The sequence below is a fragment of the Camelus dromedarius genome, chromosome 4, assembly GCF_036321535.1.
Source record: "Camelus dromedarius isolate mCamDro1 chromosome 4, mCamDro1.pat, whole genome shotgun sequence".
NCBI classification, from domain to species: domain Eukaryota; kingdom Metazoa; phylum Chordata; class Mammalia; order Artiodactyla; family Camelidae; genus Camelus; species Camelus dromedarius.
In genome coordinates, this window is record NC_087439.1 from 48,686,323 (window position 1) to 48,708,466 (window position 22,144).

The window sequence follows — 22,144 nt, forward strand, 5'->3', positions numbered from 1 at the left end:
GCCCCCCAGCCCCGGGGCGCGGCCCACCTGCGGCGGCGCCCGCAAAGCGCTGCACTTACCGAACAGGGTCAGGGCCATTGTAAAGGCGCTCGCCAACTGCTCGCCGCCGCCCAGGCCGGCGGGAGATCACCGCATCCGGCCGACGCGCTCACACCTCAGAGGGAGCGGGGAGTCGGAGGGGCGTGGTAGGGGCGCGGACGCGTGGGGAGGCTGCAGGCCGGGAGGCAGGGGGCCGCTGCAAGAAAAAGTTATTCACACGTTATTGTCAGGAGTACCCCGACAGGGGGGGACCCGCTAGCCCTCGGCGAGCCGGCACTTGTCGCTGCCCTACACTACGCCGAGCGCGCGCGGGCGCCGGTACCTGCGAGGCGGGGAGGCTTGGCCACGGCGCAGTGGCAGGCGGAGAGGCGGCGCCGCAGTGGCCGTGGCGGCGGCGGGGAGAGGAGCAGCCTCGCAGAGCCCCCGGCGGGGCGCGCTCACTCCGCATCCCGCGCCCTCGCAGACGCCATCTTGCGATAGCGTCTCCCACTGGATCCGCTGCCGCGCCTCCTCCCGCCTCCCCCTCGGGCGGCCGAGCCCCGTGCGTTCCCATGGCAACGGGCGCGCGCGGGGGGCGGGGGCGCGCGCCCCTCCTGCCCCGGGCCGGGAGGAGCCGCCGGGAGAGTCCCGGAGGCGGCCTCCTGGAGCCCGGCTATGGCGGGGGCGGTGTGCGTTTTAGCTGAAATCCCAGGGTTTTTGCTGAATGGGGTTTCAGGAGGTGCAGAGAGGAGAAAAACTGAGCTGTTACTCGAAAGAGGAAGAGTCACTGGAGGATGTTCCATGAATACAAGGACCCAGCCAGGGTCATCTAGGGATTGGGTTCGTTTGAGGATGTATCTCTCCCCTGGCGCCCTCGGGGTTAATAGAGTCTGGAGCCCTTGACCTGAGGCTGCAGGACTCCGGGAAGGGAACCCGGAGTCGAACAGAGACACTGAATATTGCTTTCCTCTCCATTTAGACTTAGGAGCCAGTAGGAGTAGTTCTGATCAGATCGTCATATGTGAGGAAACAGGAGTCGGTTAAAAAGCATCTGGGAATACCCAAAGTAATTTGTTACAAGGTCAATGCTCAAACCTAATCTTCTTTTTACTTTACACCTCTTTGATATTGTCTCAGGAAAAGTCAACACTCCCCACTGATTGGCACGTCTCCTTTACCACAAAAGATTGTTCCCCTGAGCTTTCTGCATTTATCTGATAATCACTGGCAACATCCTTCTTTCTGTGATGTTCTCTGCTCGCCTCTGCCTTTGCCTTAATTAACGAGAAGCTATATAACGCCTTGAGATTATCGGCCAAAAGATATTCTTGAAAAGCTCGGTTATGATGGGTTTTTGTCGATTTCACTTAATGTATTCAAAAATACAGTATTCTCTAGTTGTTATATTTGTTCCCTGGTTCTTTGTTTCTTTGTTTGTTTTTTAATGCCTCCCTTTTTCTTGTTTCTCTGATTAGGGATTTGATACTATTCCAGCATCTAATCATGTAGATTTCTCCTTTGGTTCTCCTTTCTTCCTAGATGCATCTTTCCTCTTTCAATTCCTCAGATGCCTTAATGTCATTTTCCTCTTCTCTCTACTTTTCAACGAATTATTTTAAGAATATTATATAAATACCTTATATTTATCTTAAGGATCAAAATCATTAAAAAAATGAATATTACTACTTCAAATAGAACCATAGTTAATTCATCATCCTTTTACAGCAACCTCAATCGTCAGAAGAAAAAGAAAAGCCGGTTGCAAGGAGGAGCCAGTCTTTTGTTTCACATCAGTTAACTCGAGAAAAAATAGGTAACATAATTCAACACTGATGAGCAAATATTTAAGATGCTATATGTTTGCAATGTTCTGATGTAGTAAAATGGCCCTCCTTTAGCCACTAATATCAAAATAAATCTTGAAATCCCCAGAATTTTAAATCTTTAAGGAAAAGGACTCTTGATTTTGAGCAGCCTTTCTGCTCATGAAAAATAACAAACACAGCTCACGAAGAGAGATGAAAAACTCAAGGCGGCTTTGTGGGACAGATTTTATAACCATGTAAAGATTGCAGTTGATCTGCTCACAACCAGATAAATCAGAAACTAAGACACCATTTACTCTCTCAGTCAGAGGGGACCTGACCACCATTTACTCTCCAACCTTTTGGGGACCTAATTTCCCTTTGAGGCTCTAATAAAAATACTGTCTCTCTTCCTGGAAAAGTGTTTATGTACATACAAACACTCACGAAAATGTTTTTGCACACTTTCAGGGGGATTGTGGACTAATCAGAGGATCTTAGGTTAGCCTCCAGATACCCTTTGTAATCTCTGAAAGTTTTTGCCTTTATAATTAAATTTTTTAAAATTCCCTTTTCACACAGAAGCATGGAATTTTGAACAGAATGGGACCAAAATCCCTTAATATACAGAGAAACACTCTGAGGGTCCAGTGGTCAAAAAAGTTTCCCAAATGTGTACACCTGTATGGTGGCAGAACTAATAGGAAAATCTGAGGCATCTGGTGTTCTCCTTGACTACCTCCCCCTCTCTCCACCTGCCACCGATTTAAAGGATACATGGTTTGAATTTAAAAAGAAAAATCTGTTTAGTATTAGAAGTAGAGTTGCAAGGAGGGTATTTTGTCCTCAGTCATTTTACATGTTTGGGTCTTCTTGTAGTTTGAGAAGTTGAATTTTGTTCAAAAGTATCTTCATTCACATGCTCTTCTACTCAGAACTATGTGCCCAATCAGCCCAAGAGAGAAAAAGTGCTTTTCTCTCCTTTGGTGAGCTCTCGTAGAGAGGTAACAGAACATCAAGGTTTTGATGCTACAATCTCAGCTTGTTGGTAATTCTCTCCATCCTTTGGAGGAGTGAATCAGAGAGAAATTAACAGTCCTGTGTTCAGACTTGGGGTCAGGTGAGGACTGTCTTCCCCTCCCCTTCCTCTTCTCTGTACAAGTCTTGGCACCCCCATACCCAACACACACACACACGCGCACACACACTGGAACAATACAGCTGAATGTTGCCATGTTTCCCTTTTTAAGTATCTAGCTTTCCACAAGTCATTCTTTCATTTGACTTCCTCATGGTTTGATGCTCTACCAAAATGCTTTCCGTACTTGATCAAAGTGCTATCTCTTGAAAATCATTTGTATAATGTTGTATTACCCACTGAGGACTAGAGTGTATTTCTTTTCTCACTTAACTGGAAATAAAGCAATCGCCTTTTTGTTACAGATTCAATGTAAGGAAGGGCGTTAACCACCTGGGGGTGATTATGATGGGTGGTGCCTTAGATTGTTTATGAAAAAGGATGAAAAATGAATTGGCTTTTCAAAACATTTATGTCTTCATTCAAAAATTTAATTTTGTGCTTAACACATAAGCACCTAGGAGGACCAGATATGCTTGCTCTGTTACTAAACAGTTGTTAGATTTTAAGACCAATGTTTTCCTCTTTCTCATTCTTACCTTCCTCATTCGTAAAATAAAGGATGGGACTAAGTTATCTCTAATGTTCTTTTTAGGCTTAGCTGTCATTCCGTGACATTTAAAGTACTTAAATCAACTAGATTATGGATAAAATAGAGAAGACTTTTTAATTTGAATATTCAGTATATTCAAAGTGTTGGTGTATCTAGTAAATCTAAGAGTCTTACATCACAGTTTCATAAATACCTAGAGCGATTAAGAAGTAATATTAGAACATTGATACCGTAATTTCATCTGTAGTATGTTATACTAACATTATATTTATTGTATAGAGAGCAACCTTTTTTTCAGGTTTAAGAGGATTAAAGTTCAAAGTATGCGTTGAACAATCCATTTCAAATTTATTAAAAACTCTTTCTCATTTTTATTTAAGTTTTGTTGACTAAACAGAACTTAGACAACACTTTGAATTGTTTTTTCTACATTTCTATCTAATGACTTTTCACAAGTTTTTTGGGTTTTCTTTCTGTTACTCATTCCCATTGGTAAACATTGATTTGTTCCTCAGTTTTGAACGAAGCAGAAATTAATAAGGCAGTTTCTGCCTCACAATAACAAGTTAAAATTATAGCACTTTATCATGTCAACACAGCTTTAAACACTAGGAATACCAGTGCTGTTAGCACAGTTCCCAAAATAGTGCAGGTTTGCTCTTCAAGAAAAAAATCACAGCACGTATTTTGCTAATGTGATAGAATCTTCTATTCCTCAGTTATACTGATTAAGATTTAAATTATTTATTTAAAATAGTCACAATATATGACATTCTCTTCTATGTTTATATTACCAGTTGAAGTATTTATTTCCATAGTGTGAATTTGTTTAGAGTGGATCTGGTCTGTTTTTGATAATGTTTTCCTTAAACACCTAATCTGGATGAGCTCCCCCACCCTGCGCCCCAGATCTGTGGCTTACCTGATGCCTGCCTGCGCTGTGTGGTTCATAAACAGCACTTTCACAGGGCAGAGCCATTTACATACAAGAAATGGAGGCAGCATTTGTCTTGAATGTAAGGATTTAGACCATGAAATTTTTCAGGGGAAAAAAAAAGAATATTTATGTCATAAATTGCAAAATAGGCCTTCAAGCTTAAATAATTCAAACTAAGGTTTAGGAGAATTAATTGTGTTCTACTGACCACCAGAGGGTGCCTAAATTATGTCCGTAGGAGTGATCTTGGCTCTTAGAAATGAAGTAAAATTTGAAAAGTACATAAGAATCCTTAAAAATTGAAAACGTTCTCAGTTCCCCTCCACAGTGTGCTTCTTCCAGTGGCAGAAGATAATCCCACCAAAATTAGGCTAAGTGGGGAGATGGCTATTGACTGGCTGGGCACAGATTTGGAATAGCATATTACTGAGAAATTGCATATTACTAAGCAGTTTGCTTAGTCTTTATTATATCACTTTAAAGTGAAAATAAACTGTGGAAGGGCTGTGTGTGTGTGTGTGTGTGTGTGCGCGCAGGTATGAAAGGAGGGAAAATTGAAATTCAAAAGCAGAATGAAATGGTTTTCTATCCCTGATTCAGGATAATCGATTTCTTGTTAATTGCTCAGCTTAAGAGGAAATTTTAGTTCAGCAGGTGATGACCACAGGTATTACTATGAACCCTAGGTGAGAATCTTCGAAAAGCCACAGGTTCTATTTTTTAAATTTTGTGGTAGAATTAATTTTGACATGTCAAAATGACCACTAGTTTCAAGTGACCAGGGGAAAAAAAAGGGTAAAAAAAATCTGTTTTTAATTTGTTTTGAATACACGTTTAAAATAATACTTATTTCTTGGTAAATAGTATAGCAGATCTTTTGGAAAATTTTTATAGGTTTAAAATCAAATACATTTTCAAATACACATTAGATAAAAGTACAGCAATTACAGCTGCTCTTAAGTAAAAGTTTTTGTTCTGAACTATAATCATAGTGTAATACTTTCAGCCAGCATTTCCACTTGTGTGTATTTTTCTGAGTTCACCAGGCTTATCTAAGCACAGTGTAGCTAAATGTCTATTTGACTTGAGCAGTTGGATTTCTGCCAGATTTTGTTTTCAAGAGGGTGTATAAGAAGATTTGGCTACAAATCAAACCTCCCTAATGTGGCCATGGGTTTTCGGGTTAATGTGGGTGTCCACAATAAGATGACTTATTCAAGTTGATTACATCGTGAGTTATAAATCAGCAAAATAGCTATGAACTCTGGGTGAGAATTATACAATCTCTAATGAAGTAACAAAGCTGAAAAAGAGAGAAGTGTATTTCCATGATTAAAAACACAATCTAGGCTCAAACCTTGTCTATTCCTGTGATGGATTTGTCACAAAGCTCCTTTGTATCCTCTTGTAAAATAGGACTTGTATCAGACATTTAGGACGATATACTGATTGGAATTTAGCCATCCATCCTTCACCCCATCAACAAATATTTACTGAGTACCTATGATATAGCAGATGTGCTAGATTCTGGCAAAGGAGTCAAAGATATATCAAACATGTATCCAGATCTTTAAAATTTTGCAGACCCTGGGGATAAGACTTATAAAAGTAACAATGACAGGACCACCAGAGGGGTACAGATGAAATACCATGGGAGTTCAGAGGAGAGAAAGATTCTTTCCAGCTGATGAAATGGATAAAGGCTTCATAAAGGATGGAGCTGTGCTTTGAGGTATGGACGGGGATTAGGCAACCAGAGAAAGGGAGGGGCGGGGTTTAGATAAGAGGAAGGCTGTGGGCAATCCTAAGAGAAGAGTTGCAGACGGGACAGTTTGGCGGCAGCCAGCACTCAGGGGAGAAGAGGCTGGACATGTACGTTGGGGACATATGTAGAAAGCCAAGCTGTTGCATTGATGCTTATTATGTTATCTGAATCCTTGCAGTTCTTCAAGTACTTGAGGCAACTAGAAATTTGAATTCATTATGTAAAACTCTGGCCTCAAATTTTTAATTGCCCTGTTTTCCAGTAACAAATTGAGTACCCACCAGTATCTCTAACTGTGTGTGTGTGCTATTGTTGTAAGCTTACAACTTAAGGCACAATAGCACAGTATACCCTTAAGGCGCAGTTTTTCATTACTGATATAAGTCTATATTTTAAAGTCTTCCTGATAATTTCTGACTTTTTGGTCAACTTCCAGTCAGACCTTATTGTATCATCATTATTTTACTCCATAATGTGGCTGACAAAGAGCTTCTACCAAGTGTAGGAGTCACATCAGTTCTGCCATTTCTTTCATGTTTACTTGTGCTTGTATTCTTAGTATGATTTTCAGGGCACGATTTCTTTGAATGCATCTTTTTAAGACAGGTGTCCATTTGGTAAAGATTAGTTTAGATGAAAAGCATATAACATAACCCATAAAGCCAATTGACTTGGCTGTGTAAATAGCAGTACGTTGCAATGAGCCAAATGAGAAAAGACGAGGCAACTGCATTGTTGACATCACCTCACCGTGGAACTCCCTTTCTTTCCCAGGATAACTTGCACATAATGCGTGTGAGGTGGGGATTCCCAACATACAAACTGAGTAAGGGAATCTGTGTCAATCTGTACATAAAATACTAATAAAGCTTAATTTTCTCCTCACTTAGAAAGATTGATAACTATACACAAAGTTCTAATTTTTCTTTCCATCAGGCAATGGAAGTCTTGCATACCCTCTGGGGGGTGCACACTGTACTTTGGAGATTGCTGGAGACACTGGGAAACCAGGGCAAGTATCCGTGCAGAAGAATGAATCTGATATCTGTGAGTAGAATAGGTTGAAGGGAAACTCAATGACAGTGGCTCTCAGTTCAAGCCCTATCCACCTAAATATTGTAATTGTTACCAAGTGCTAAGTATTCTGGTCTCCACTTTGAGTGAGCCTTGCTTTCAACAAGTTCCAGGAGATGTTACTCAAAACTTCAGATATGTGGGGGGAAATGAGGCTAAACTTTAGAGAGTCAAGGGTGGAGAGAGAGAATACTAGCCATAAAGAAATGAAAGACTAGCACTAGAGTGAACCCTCCACAACTTAGAATCCAAGCATGGTGGGAGAAAGAGGTTTTGAATATTTGTTTCCTCTTGATATTGATGGAAACATAGCCTATAAAACATGTAGCTCATGAGCCACTGAATTTGACTAAATCCAGAGTTGAAGGCTACCTCCCTAGAAGTTCTCCAATACCACACTGCATTTTGGAAAACACTGGTCAGAAAGATCTGGCTTCAAACCTGGGCTTCACCTCTCACCATCTATGTGATTGGGGGCAGGTTTAAATATTTTAACTAACAAGGTCCTACTGTATAGCACAGGGAACTATATTCAATACCTTGTAATGGCCTATGATGAAAAAGAATATGAAAAAGAATATATTATATAACTGAACCAGTATGCTGTACACCAGAAACTAACACAATGTTGTAAACTGACTACACTTCAATAAAAAGAAAAATAAACAGAAATAAATAAAAAGGAACTGTAGCCTTGCACTTCACAGACTATTACAAGATATCCACCTTAAACCTCACAGGAGCGCTTCTTAAAACCCCTGTCCTCTTTTTCTGTCACAGCCCACAGCTGTTCTGGAGCCGAGCACTCTCAAATCTCCCAAATTCTCTCCCACTCCTCAGCCTGTACTGCCTCCCTGCGCTCTCCCCATCCCTAATTTCTATGGTACAAAGTGATCTCTCTGGTTTCTGTCTACTCTCTCCTTAACCTTCAGCTGGTACTTCACTATACAGGGGATCCAGGAACTGGCCCAGCAAGCAAGAATCTTCCTCCCTGACCTCCTGCCTTTCAGTTTTAGTCTTTCTCTGCCCATTATGTTGATTTTGTACCAACACACACACACACACAAAAGCATAGAAATCTGGTCTTTTCGTTAGAAGGTGAGATGGTAAGACAAAATTCTTGTAAGTTTGTCTCCAGTTTAAAATGAGTGCCAGAAACTGTGTGAAATACTTTTGCATACATTTTCTCATTTGAACATCACAGAAACCGTGTGGGATAGATCTTAGAATCCAGGACTTCTAACTCAGAACTTCAATCCTTGGGTGACTGGTGCATACCACCCTTCTCTAAAGAAATCTAGGCATGGACACATTTTTATCACTGGTATATTAACATACATTGTTATAGTCTGCTCATTGAGGACCTTTATTGTAAAAGGTGGCCCAATATCATAAATGAACGTTTTATTATAAAAAAATGAGTTTAGAGTTGATGCTCCAATTTGAATCAAGTTTAGAAATTAAACATTTCTTCACTTGATAAAACATTGATGATGATAATGTACCAGGAGCTCATATAGACACAGAGATGAAATCCAATTAATAAAGCTAACAACATCTATTTACAAAACATCTATTACGAACTCAGTATTTTGCCAAGTGTTTTTTGATAGAAAGGTGTAATGTATGTTTGGGGTAGACCAAATGAAAGAAATATTATTGAATCAGAATGGGGTTAAATTTTCTAAATGCTGGGGGAGGGTCAACTTGTAGTTCTTACACTCAAGTCTCTCTGGATATTGGTGACTGGTGGGAGATAGCTGGCCAAGCAGGAGAGAGAGGACAAGGAACGGGAAGGGGTCCTTGGAACCTGCCTGTCGTTGGACCATCAGTGCCCCCACAGTGCTCGCCCAGGAATTGCACAGGGTCAAAGGATAATCGGTTCTTTGGCAGATGAGTACCAGGATAAAATGTATTTTACTGATTTTAAAATTCTAATCTGAGGTAGAATAACCAACTTCCTGTTGAGTGTTTATCGTATCCATGAGTGACTTCATTAATACTCCTCATTTTCTGGGCTTGGATTAGCCTGATTCCTAGGCTTTAAAATCATTGTCAGTGCCCAGTACCTCTTAAGCTGTGAAGGGAAACTGGCTGTCTTAGGGTATGCCTTCCTGTGTTTCCTGTGTTTCTTCTGAGGAACAATGCACACTGGAGAAAGATAACCTCCAGAGACAGGGTGAAATAAAGCGCTGGTCCTGACAAAGAGAAGAAAACATCCAGAAGGAGAAAAAGCTCTCATATCCGGTCTTCACTCAGCCTGACCCTGCCTCTGAGTTCTCCACCCCTTTCCCGTCCTCAGAGCATTAGGTTAATTGGTGCCTCCAGTTTGAACCAAGTCTCCCTTTAGTCCCAAAGGTCCTTCCCCACAACAGTGATGGGAAACGCTGGCTTTCTACCATTTAACATGCATTTTTATCCCATTACTTAATGTCACAAAAATGGTTGACTGATTTCTCCAGTTTCTTTTTTTTTTTTTTTAAACAGTATAATCTCCTTCAGGGAAGTAGAGTTTGCTTGTCTTAGTGTCATCAGGGTCAGCCCCAGGCGTCTCTTAGAGGAAGAGAGTAGGGCTGGATGCTGGTCGTTCCACTGTCCTTCCTGCTCTCCCAGACCCTCAGGGCCTTGAAACTGCACCCTTCTTTTTCCTTCCCCAAAGCTGGGAGTTAGAGTTTCATTTGACTTGAGAGTATTTAAATGCCAGTCCTCCTTTAGGGCCTCCTATTAGTTTTCAAGTCTCGGTAGCCCATGGCAGTATAGGGCTATGCTAATACAGATGCTTGGTTAAAACAAAACAGAAGTATCTTTCTCTGTATATAAATTGTATATGTGAATTATATATAATGATGTATAAAATATATAATAATAATATATAGTGATATATAAAGTACATGTTTAAAATATACATATAATGTTATTGTTCAACTGAGATTCCGTCATTTAAACTGAAATTTTCCATGAAGCTACCCCACCCAGAAGTAACAATCCTTTTAACTCCCAGAGAACTCTATGCTTTAAGTTCAAGTATGAGTCTAAAAACACCTTATATTTTATTATAATTATTTGAGTATATATATATACAAATATATAAAATATATGTTTGTGAATATATATACTTGTAAATAATACACAAACACACACACACATATTCTGCCTTTCTGCCCGCTGGGTTCTCAGCTCACTAAGAGTAGGTTTCTGTTAGGGGTGGGAGGAATAGCTCAGGGGTACAGCGCGTGCACAAGGTCCTGGGTTCAATCCCTAGTGCCTCCATTAAGGAGAAAAAAAAAAAAGAGTATGATTCTTTTGTGTTTTTCTTTACATTTCCCAGCATATAGATACTCAGCAAATATCAGTTGAATATATTAATGTCAATATAAAAGCTAGTGCAGTGATTTCAAATAGGCTTCCAAAGTGCTGGACCTCCCAGCGGGAAGCACGCCAGGATATTGATAACATTCTGGGCAGTAGTTTCTATTGCCCTGCTCCACCCTTAAGTTTGGCAAAAGCAAATGGAAGGTTTTGTTTAAGGTCTGCACTTAAACAGCATGGACTCATGATAAAGGATTAAGAAATACCAGGATGTAAGAAGGTTAATTGTAACTGCTGAATATTTGGCTTTTCCGTGTTTCATTTGTTTGCTCCATGAAGTAAGCTTTCCAAAGTCAAGCCAGATTTCTTTTCACATCAGTTCCCAGAAAACCTTACTTTATCTGAACAGTCTTTCTATACCCTATACCTAGTGGCCCTTTTTATACAGAGGCCAGAGACAGGTGCCTACTTTCTCCTTTAAAAAAAAAAACATTTCAATTACAAAAATATTATTTTTCTACATATAACCACTACAAAGATATTTATGCAAAAAGAAAAGAGGACAGAAAAACCACTGTTAATCCCACTAGCAAAAAACAGCCACTGTTAACATTTTAGTTTACATTCTTTGAGATTTTTTTTCTCTGACTCTATAGATGGGGCACATGTAAGCATGGCTTTGCCCCTTTCTCTGCCTCCTCAAATCCAAATGGTTACAACACATTAGTACCACGGGACTTTACCCTCTACCATAGTTGTTTGGTACATCCATGGATAAACACTGACCAAAGCAGGGTCATTCAGAATTACCTTCTCTCTGAGGATGAAGCTGTAATGTTTAAATTAGGGACTGCTGGAAATAATCTTTGACAATGTGGAATAAAAAACAGAAAACAGTTTAGTGGGAAAGAGTTGCACAAAAACAAAAAGAAAAGAGAGGCCCTGATAACATCCAAGCATCTGGTTCCAATTATTCTAAGGCTTGGAAGAACGTAAACTTCCTTTAAGTTCTATAGGTAGAGTGGATGCTGTGGTGTGCTGCCCAGATCCTCTCCATCAGGAGTAAGGTACCCATTCCCCCAGATGCTGGGAATATCTGTTGCTCATGGCTCGTAGCTGAGTCACTTCCCAGGACCTGTCTTTGGACTAAAGGAGCTGCTTGGACCAAGGTCACATACACTCTCCACACAGGAACAGCCTACATTCAGTGACTCGTTGTTATATGAGTATTAAGGCCTGGGCTCCTTGCCTCAATGCGGTGCAGCTCCAGAGCTCTGCATGCCATTGACTGTGGCATTGATTATAACTTTACAGTTCAACTTTGCCCTCTGCCCAGTCCTCCTTTTCTCACTCTCTTACAGATGTTGATTCAAAGAACACTGTCTGCTAACCTTTCTGTATGCAAATCCCTGTCTCCCTCTGTTTCCTGGGGAGCCTGACTTAAGACAGTGAGTGTGGTAGAGATGTCTAAATGTCCCACATAGTGCGTCTCCTTTCTCCCTTTGTAACATGGCTTATAACGTAGCCTTGTAACAAATCACTCCACCATTATTACTTGACCTAGAGCAAGTGGTTTCTTGGTTTTTGCAACCAAAAGGGTACTAACTAATATATTATCTCCTTATGATAAATTTCTATAAGCAAAATTAATGTTTCACAATTTAAAAATTTTTTCACATTTAAAATTTTAAAAATGTTTCAGATTTTTAGACTTTTCATCTACATTGCGACATCATCCTTCAGAAATACTGCACCACTTTACATTCTCATCAATAGTGTATAAAAGCAATCATTTCCCAGACTATGCACAACACTGATCATATTCTTTTTTTAGTTATTTATCCAACAAATGTTTATTGAGTGCTTGCTATGTGCCGGGCTGTATCCTGAAGGCTGGGGGGCAATCCCTGCCCTCGTGAAGCTTGCATTCCATGTGTGAAAAGACAGCCAATTGCAAAATAAGTGAGTAAGTTGTATTGTACACCGGTAAGTGGTTAAGTGCTACAGGGACACATAAAACAGGGGGAAGGGGCAGGCAGTGCAGGGGGTGAGGGTGTCCATTTTAAGTACAGTGGTCAGGGACGCCGTCACTGAGACGGTGGCTTTTCAGCAAAGACCTGAAGGAGGTGAAGGATTGAGGCATGGGACTATCTCAGGGGAAGAGCATTTTTGGCAAAGGGGCAGCAAGTTCCAGAGGCTGGATCACATCTGTGTGTTCAAACAACAACAACCAGCTCAGAGGCTGGAGCAGGGAATGGCAGGGGGCAAAGGGCAGAGTGAGAGGAGATGTGGTTAATGAGGTAATGCGGGCTACTACATGGTCCTAGGGAGTGTGGCTTTCTCTAGACAAGATGGAGAGCCACTGGAGGGATGGGAGGGCATAAGTGTTCCAGCTTATGATTCAAAAGGCGCCCCCTGGATAAACAACCAGGTCCTACTGTACAGCACAGGGAACTATATTCAATAGCTTGTGATAACCTATAATGAATAATAATCTGAAAAAAATGTGAGTGGGTATATATATATATATATATATATATATATATGTGTGTGTGTGTGTGTGTGTGTGTATGTATATATATATATATATAACTAAATCACTATTATGTACACCAGAAACTAACACATTGTAAATCAACTATACTTCAATTAAAAAAAAAAGGCACCCTCTGGCTGCTGTGTTAAGAAAAGACTGCAGCAGTGGCCCCATCCTCAGGGGATACATAAATGCCTCAAACTGCAGATAGCACTGAACCCTATATATACTGTGTTTTCTCCTATATATACATACTTATGATAAAATTTAATTTATAAATCAGGCACATTCAGAGATTAATACTAACAATAATAAAATAGAACAATTACAACAATGTACTGTAAGAAAAGTTATGTGAATGTGGATCTGTCTCTCAAAATATCTTACTGTACAAATTTAATACTTTTTCCATCTTAACTAAGTACTTATCATGCACTGTGGCTGTAACTCTGCAGTCTGAGGTATGACAGCAAAACTAGCAGGAATTTTTTTTCTTTTTTTCCCCTCTTACCATAGATCTTAGTAACCTCAGTATATGATTTTTTTTCTTTCTTTATTAAGTTGTGAACTTTCACCTTTTCACTTAAAGGAAGCACTGTGTGAATTAGCTTCTCTTTCCCACAAGCTGAAATTGGGGCACAGAGATGCCAGTCCACTTGTCAGTGGTGCTGGAACTGGGGTGGCCACAGGGTGGATGAACCATTTCTCAGAGAAGAATGAAGCAGATGCTTAGAGAGAAGCAGAGGGGAGAGAGCAGGCAAGCTCAAAGAGATGGGGAAGGTGCTTTGGTTCCAGGTAAGGTTTTAGTTCCCATTTCCAGACTCTCGTGTAGCCTTATTAAATCTCCTACCTCTAGGGTCCCGTTTAAATCACAAGTATTGTAATGAATTTCCCTTTAATTAAGCTGGCTTCTACTGCTTACAAATGAAAAAGCCTAGCCTGAAGCAGTAATCTTGGCAAAATACTTTGAGTACAAAACCACAAGCAGAATCCCTAAAGGAAAAGTTTTTTAAAAATCTGTCCTCATAAAAATTAAAAATATCTCTAAAAAAATTACAAACAGTATTAAATTAAAAGAATAACTCCAGACAGAGAACTACACATATTTGATAAAGAGCTACATTCTTAACATCATTGAAAATCATAACAGAAGGTAAATATGCTAATAGCAACATCAGCAAAGATCTTAAAATAGGCCACTTCCAATAGGAGTACAAACAACCAATTTATATATAAAATGTTCAAGTGCAGAACAGAGGACAATGAAATACTATTTTTGGCCTAGCAGTTAGGCAAATTCTCCTAACTGGTCTCACACCTCAATTTTGCCTTCACTATTCCTTAGTCCTTCCTTATATGTGGTTTTGCTATCCGTGGCCAACCTCAGTCCGAAAATATTAAACGGAAAATTCCAGAAATAAACAATCCCCAGGTTTTAAATTGCACACCTCTCTGCGCATTGTGATGAAATCTCCGCCAGCCCGCTCTGTGCTGCTCGGTCCCGCCTGGGATGTAAACCATCCCTTTGTCCAGCACATCCAGCCCATTAGTCACTCAGGAGCTGGCTCGGCTATCAGATCAACAGTTGGGATATGGCGGTGCTTGTGTTCAAATCACCCTTATCTTACTTAATAATGGCCCCAAAGTGCAGATGATGCTGGCAATTTGGATACACAAAAGAGAAGCCATAAAGTGGCCCTCAAGCTGCCCTAGTTCTTGTTTCTGTTAAGCCTGGTCCTTCAATTGATTTTAGGACTCTAAAAGCCACCCCACGCCTTCTAATACATTTCCTTTGTCTTTGAGGTAGCCAGAATAGGCTTCTGGGGCTTGTACCAAAGACCTCCATCTGCTAGGTGGCTCTTGTTTACTTCTGCCTGGTTGGCCTGCCCTCTTGTCCTGTGAACAAATCCCACCCATCCTCTAACCACTTTCCCGCTAGATACTATCGCCTCCAAACCAAGATCTACTCTTCTCATCCTTTGCGTGTATGCAACAGTAGACCCTCCCCACCCCCCACCTTTCTGGCTAGCTTTAGTTTCAGTCAGGTTTCTGTCACTTATGACCACAGTCATTGTGTGCCAATCTCCCCATTGTCTGTCCTGGACACACGTACCAAATGCCAAGCATGAAGCCTGGGTATCAGCAAGTGCTGAGTAAGTAAATCAACTCCTATGCTCCTAAAATCAAAGACATTTTTACAAATCTCTAGATGACAGAGAACCAGAAACATTGCTTTGAGCGGCACGGTGGTTAAGCATACCTCTTCTGAAGCCAGACTGTCCGGGCGTAAATCCCAGCTCTGCCGTTTATCAACTCTGTGATCTCAGGCAAGTTATAAACATCTCTGTGTCTCAGCTTCTTCAACCCTAAAATGTGGATGATAATAGGACTTAAAAAGTGGTTATGAGGATTAATTTAGTTACTTTACAAAAAGCATTTAAACATGCAAGTGTTTTTTTTTTAATTTTTGTTTTGTTTTGATGCTGATAATTTTTTGAATGATATAGTCAAGAATGAAAAAGAGTTTGATGTGCTCTCAAAGAATGATATGCTAAAACCCCGATTACTAGTTGTGGGATCTTAGATGAAATGGCTACTCTCCCTGAGAATCAGTTTATTATTATTTAACCGGGCACATCTAAAGTGCCATAGTCTGGCTCAAATAATTAGAACACAAAGTGGTTTACAGAAGTTCATCTAATAAAGACCCTGGTATGGGGTTAGCTGACCACAAGCTCATTTTGAGCTAGTAGAATGGCAAGGCTGTCATAAGACTTTCAAAGATTAGGCAGCCCTGCTGGCAGTAGTGTCAGTTAAGGAAGATTACAACCCTTGGGTCTTCGCTCAGCGCTCACCAGGTGGGAGTACACATTCAGCACTGGACAGGCTGGAGAGCGTCTGGTGGAGAATGAGGAAGAAGTGAGGGATGTAGCAACCATGTAATTTGAGGAACAGTTGAGAGCCTTCAAAATGCTTGTTCGGAATAACAGGAGGTTCAGAGAAAATGAAATAACAGACACTTAAAGCGTTGTCCTGTGGTGGAGGGATGGGACTTCATCTGATGTGCTCCAGAAGCGCTGGGCAGAAGGTCCCGGTGGTAGACCCTAGCTCAGCGAGGGGATGTGTTCTTTACCCACAAGAGCTGTCTGGTGATGGAGAGTGCTGCCTTACAAAGTGACAAGTCCTTTACCCAGAGAGGAGCTGGGTGAACATGAGTTTAAGGACATAATAACAAAGAGCCTTCAATATGGCAGGATGGGTCATCCATGATTACTCTGTTTCATTTCACATGCTGAAAAAACATGACTCTACTTTTTGTTGTTGTTGTTGTTGAGATTTTGTTTTAGATTTAAGGAAGGTCAACCAAACACAAGACTAATGGGTTGCAACTTTTGAAAAGTAGAAGCAGCTGCATATGTTGGTTGCCTTTGCCTTAAGGGGCGTGGAAAGAGCCCTGGCTGGCCCCCGGAGCAGCCTGTCCCCAGCTGGTCCTGACTTCAGGGCTGTGCCACGTGATGGGCAGTGAGTCTGCTTTCACAACTTCTGACACGCGCAGTCACAGCCTCAGAAGGACCGGGAAGAAGCCTGGCCCCAGCGTGCTGTTAAGATGAAGCCTTATGAATCCATCCACCTGAGTGTAGTTTTTCATTTCGGTCACATCCCTCTCAGCCGTGGAGGCCTAGAAGATGGAGTTAATAGTACAAATCCTGTCTGCAAGTACATTTCTTTCTGAAGAAAGAGTTGCCAGAATGTTTGCTCACAGAACAACCACTGGCTAGTGAAGCCCATGCTAAGTAAACACGAGGGGATTTAATGAATCAGGGGGCCAGAATTACTCTGTTTACTCCACAGTGAAAGTGGTTTACTTTTTCCTTAAAAAATAAAACAAAACAAAACAAAAACTAATTTTTTTCCATGCAAATACTGCTCTATCTACATGCTGCTTTTTAAAAAAGAAAAATTATAGGAAGATAGTATATTAAAAGACTATTGTTTAAAAATCTATTTCTTGTACATTGTAGATTCAAACTCAAAAAGCAATGAGCAACAGCCCAAGGACACTTTGATATATCTTTTGTAGGAAGAAAAGTAGTAGGAAGAAAAGTAAATATCTTGTAATACAGAAATTCTTAAATGCCCTTGTTTATCCAAAGAGAAGCGGCAAGAGGTGTCAGTCAGTGAATCATTTTAACTCTTTGGGTCTCTATCATTGCTTTCCCTGGAAATTTTTTATTTGTTTGGGGGTTGGTTTTTTCCTGATTATCAAAGCAATGTATAATCATCATTTACAAATCTGAAATATATGGAAAGTTGTGAAAAACTTTCTAGGTTCAGAAAAATGAATATAAAAACAAAAAAAAATGCACATTTTAGGTGGTTGGTTTTACATTTACTAAATGTGCCTGAGCGGGCCACACTCACAACACTTCTGACACCAAATGTGTTGGATGTTTTTCTCCACCAACTGGTTCTTCTATTCTCCAGACACCAACTGGGCGTAGTACAATTCAGTTCAATTCTGACCCTAACTATCTGGAGTTAGCATGCAGACCCCTGTAGGACTGCCCAGTCAAAAGTCCCAGACTATCTGTCACCTGTTCTTCTGATTAACCAACTGGCTATTAATAGGGGGTTCTCATGACCCTCTTCCTCAGGTTTATTAGTTTGGTAGAATGGCTCACAGAACTCAGGAAGGCGCTTTACTTACTATTACTGGTTTATTATAAGGATACAACTCGAGAACAGCCAAGAGATGCACAGGGCAAAGTATGACACAGAGCTCCCACGCCCTCTCTGGGCAGGCCACCCTCTCAGCACTTTGGTGTTCTCATCAACCTGGAAGCTCTCCAAACCTGTGGTTTAGGGGTTTTCACGAAGGTTTAATTATGTAGGCAAGATTGTGAAGTCATTGACCACTGATGATTGAATTCACTCTCCAGCCTCTTTCCCTTCCCCAGTCAGGGGTGTGGAGGTTGGCAGAGCTGAAAGTTCCAACCCTTTACTCATGCCTTGGAGACCAGCTCCATCCAGAAGCCATCTAGGGGCCTCCAGATACCAGCCACCTCATGAGCATACAAAAGACACATCACTCCCCAGAGGTTCCCAGGGTTTTAGGAACTGTGTGTCAGGAACTGGGGACAAAGACCAAATGTACATTTCTTATTATGCAACAGTGCTCCTTTTAAAAATATTTAAAATGCTCTAATAGTAGGTGTTGACTGGTTAATCTTCTGAGGATCTCAAAACAATTTGTCAATATCCCTTCTCTGACCGTAAAAGGGCATAGTGAATCTTCCAGATTTTAAAAGCATGCTGATCCTTTCAAGCTCTTTGGATCCTCACACTGGTTCATTCCCTGGTAAGTAGTCTCAAAGAGGCAATGTGCTGATCCAATCTATGCTTATAACTTTGGTGACCCTTTTGCTGGAAACAGATTCTGGATTAAAGGCTTCCGGGCCAAATGACAGAATGGCAGAACTTAAAGACCATCAGCTAAGTACCTGGTTGATTCATTTTAGTTAAAGTTGTTCTGCTAATGGGCTTTCCTTCTCTGTGTGGTTACAAATACCAGGCAGCTTAACTAACACTTACTGGCAACCCCCGAGCCTGGGTGGCGTTCTCTAAGTGTGGTCCTGGCGAGCAGCATCAGCACCACCTGGGAACTTGTTAGAAATACAAATTCTCAGCCCACCTCACACCTACGGAATCAGGAATCTGGGGTGGGGCCCAGCAATCTGCGTTTTAACAAGGCCTCCAGGGGATTCTGATCGATGTTAAAGTTTGAGAACCTCTGCCTTAGGTGCTCCCCCATGGAGAATTGGCTCTAATTGACTCTCAACTACAATCACATGTGTATCTGGAGCTGGGTGGCAGTTACATGGGGACATAAATTCATAAAAACTCTCCAAGTTCTACACTTAAGATGTGTGGTTTTAATTAGACCTAGATGTTTGTTTTTTATCACAGCCAATTGTATTTCTAAGAAAGCTGATTGGGAAAGCTGGCTTGTCTCTGTGAACGAGGGTGGTCAGACCCAGGGACCTTGGCCAGAGTTAGTGTTCTCTAACCAGTGGTCTCTAGATGGGCATTCCACAGTACCGACAGCCAAGGTGGCCCGTCTTCAGGGACCCCAAGGGATTTACTGACATCTTTTGGCAGTGAACGAATCCCCAAATGACAACCTAAACTTGTTCCGTATCATCTTGGGTATGTCTCCCAGCTGTGGGGCACAGACACAGGAAGCCCCGACGTGACACCTGGCAGCTGGTTTGGTCTTCCAAGCTGGGGAACGGAAGCAGCAGAAATCTAGGAAACAGGGATAAGACTCAGCTGATCCGGGCTCTGTATATATACAAGATTTGAGTAAGAGAGAAGTCACAGCCAAAAAACCATGAATCACACAAACAGCGAGAACAGACCTGCTCAGAACAGCCTCTCTTCTGCTGACAGGTCCTCCGAAGAGCGTAAGAAACAGGGAGGAAGGAGATGGGTCAGGAAGGGCCCTGCAGCGCCACAGCCTCTAGCCGGCGTCTGTCCTCTGTCCCGGCCATCAGGGTAAGGCGCAGACCCCTGAGAGCCACAGGGGCAGCTCTGCACCCAGTCTCAGAACCACAGAAATTCTCTGCTTCAAGCCTGAGGCGCCTTGTGCATCCTGAAATGAAAAACATCCAGCTTCCAGCCCCAATCCCGACCTACCAAGAACTGCCTTCTGAATAACCGCCCCTCCTCCACCCTTATTTGGGAAACTCACGCTAGAGTTCGCAGGTGGGCCCACTTGTGCTAATCCCCGCACTGCCGGGCGGTGCGAGCCTGGCGCGGTGAAGTTGAAGAAAAGCCGCGCCCGCAGGTGGACCCCGAGGCTAGACCTCGCTGCGCGCATGCGCACAGCTGCCAGCCGCGCGCGCCCGCCGACTTCCTCAGGGTTGTGTCTGCGGTCAGAGACCTGGGGAGTTATGCCAAATCAGAATTTTTTCATCCAAGTGCTCCCAACAAGGTATTTTTCAGTGAAATGCCCAGTGAAATGGAAACAAATTTTAAAATCACTCCTATTTAAATCAGTGAAATTTCCCTTCATTTCTCAGACCCTTTCAGGCTGGGAAGCAGGTCTCTGCATTTCGGGTTCCAGCTCCTACTCATTTTGTTTCTGATGCTTCCAGTTGCATAGTTTCCCTTTGGTGGGTGCTTGTTAGTTTCTTTGCCTACTCAGCATCCAAACTTCATTTTTATATTGGGAGAGTCTTCCATTGCGTAAGTCTTGGTGAGGAGAGGCCTCCCTCCCACTACAGAACCTGAAGGGGACCCCTATCTCCATCCCCTGGGGGTTAGCATGGGCCGCTGGGGACCTGAGCTCAGCCAATTAGATGTTGCCACCTGCGGCTTTAACTCTTGAGCGATATTGCAAAGGTGAAGGGACCACTGAGAAATTATTTACTGGGACAAGAGTGCAGTCTGAGCAAGTGTCCAGGGGTAACAACCAGTGGCAGCTTCCCAGCCACATTGTCCTAAGATGTGATCTTGTCAGCTAACTAGTCAGGGCTAGTTTCTGTTCTCGGTCCCCTCTCCCCTTGTATGAGGTTTGGGCTCCTTTTCCCAGATCCCAGGGACAGCAGTCATTGCTGCCAGGGCAGGCCCTACCACCCAGGACCTCAACCCTGCTGCCGGGGGCGCTGAACCTGATTGGCAGGAGCTGGCTTTCCTGGTGACTCCCAAACACCTTCTGTTTGTCTGCTGAGAGCCAGTGTTCAGCTTATTTTTGGGAGGTTTTATTCCAGGCATAACTGTTTTCAGGCAATTCAGAGATACTTCTCTTTGTGTGAAAGCAGCACTTTTGGCAACACAGGTTGTGCAAGAGGGCTGCCGTAGCAAATTCCCAGAGGCTGGGTGGCTTAAAGCAACAGAAGTGTCTTCTCTCACAGTTCTGGGGGCCAGAACTGAAACAAGCTATGGGAGCTCTGAGGGGGGCCCTGTTGCCTGCCTCTCCCTTGGCTTCTGGGGTTACTGCTGTGATCTTTGGCATTCCTGGGCTGCGTCACTCCACTGGCTCATCCTTACCAGCCTCCCTCTCTGTGTCTCTGTGTCTTCTCCTTTTCTATCACTGTTAAAAGGGAAGGTTTGGAGAAAACAATGTGAAATGAAGATGGCCATCTCCAAGCCAAGGAGAGAAGCCCGGAACAGATTCTCCCTCACAGCCCTTGGAAGGAACCTACCTGGCTAACATCTTGATTTCAGACTTCCAGCCTCCACAACTGGGAGACAATACATTTTGTTATTTAAGCCACTCAGTTGGTGGTGACTTGTTACAGCAGCCCTAGCAAATAAATACAGATGCCATCCCCAAACTCTCCCAGGGCCTTCCCAGCAGCCACTGCCTTCCTTATTATTGGACAGAATTTAGCCATCACTAAACTCTTCACTGGCAAAGGGCCTGGGATTACAGTGATTGATTTAGGTTGGGGCCAGAGTTCCCTGAAGCACATGCATGCCTGCTTCCTTAACAGAGTCAGGACTGAAGGAACAAAGAAGAGGGGCCGGAACACTAGTGGGTAGACGATGCCAGTATCTGCTGAACCACCTGAGGGCTCTGTTCTAATGACTTGCTCAGAATGCTGGCTTCTGTATTGTTCTCATCACTCAGGTTCCATTGGGTCTTGAGGAATACACACACAGAGATTACTTTCATTAATGAAAAATTTAGTAAGGATACCAGAACATAACTAGAAGAGGAATTTAGCATTTTAGGAAAGAACTCAATGGGCACAGAGAGAAGGGATCACTCCCTTCTACTGTATCCTGAGCTGTTTGATAATATCCAGAAATATTCAGCAAAAACAAACTCTCACAACCAATGTTTGAAATTAATTAGCTTTCAAACTTTATTTCTTACTGCTCCAAAATACTTTTGACCCCCAATCTCCCAAACAAATGAGGAAAAAGCAACAATAAGGTGAACAGCAGTTATGAGAGTCCCCTTCCAACTATGTCCAGGACAGTGGCCAGCAGGTTCGCTGT

The 22,144-nt window shown here is 42.2% G+C and overlaps 1 protein-coding gene across 3 annotated transcripts in view; it reads right to left on the reverse strand.

Moving 5' to 3' along the window:
• CHN1 (chimerin 1) overlaps nt 1-15,501 on the reverse strand; it is a 188,459-nt gene extending 172,958 nt beyond the window's left edge. For 2 of the 3 annotated variants that reach the window (XM_064484920.1, XM_064484919.1), the window contains exons 1-2: nt 15,396-15,501; nt 60-235 (exon numbers count right to left, since the gene is read on the reverse strand). Coding sequence is in view for 2 of the 3 variants with exons in the window: in XM_064484919.1 (XP_064340989.1) it covers nt 60-78 (19 nt within the window). In the remaining variant the exon portion in view is untranslated. Of the gene's footprint in view, nt 1-59; nt 236-361; nt 525-15,395 lie in introns of those variants that run through there. The other variant, XM_031451689.2, reaches the window with a different exon arrangement.
• Nucleotides 15,502-22,144: the final 6,643 nt, after the last annotated feature.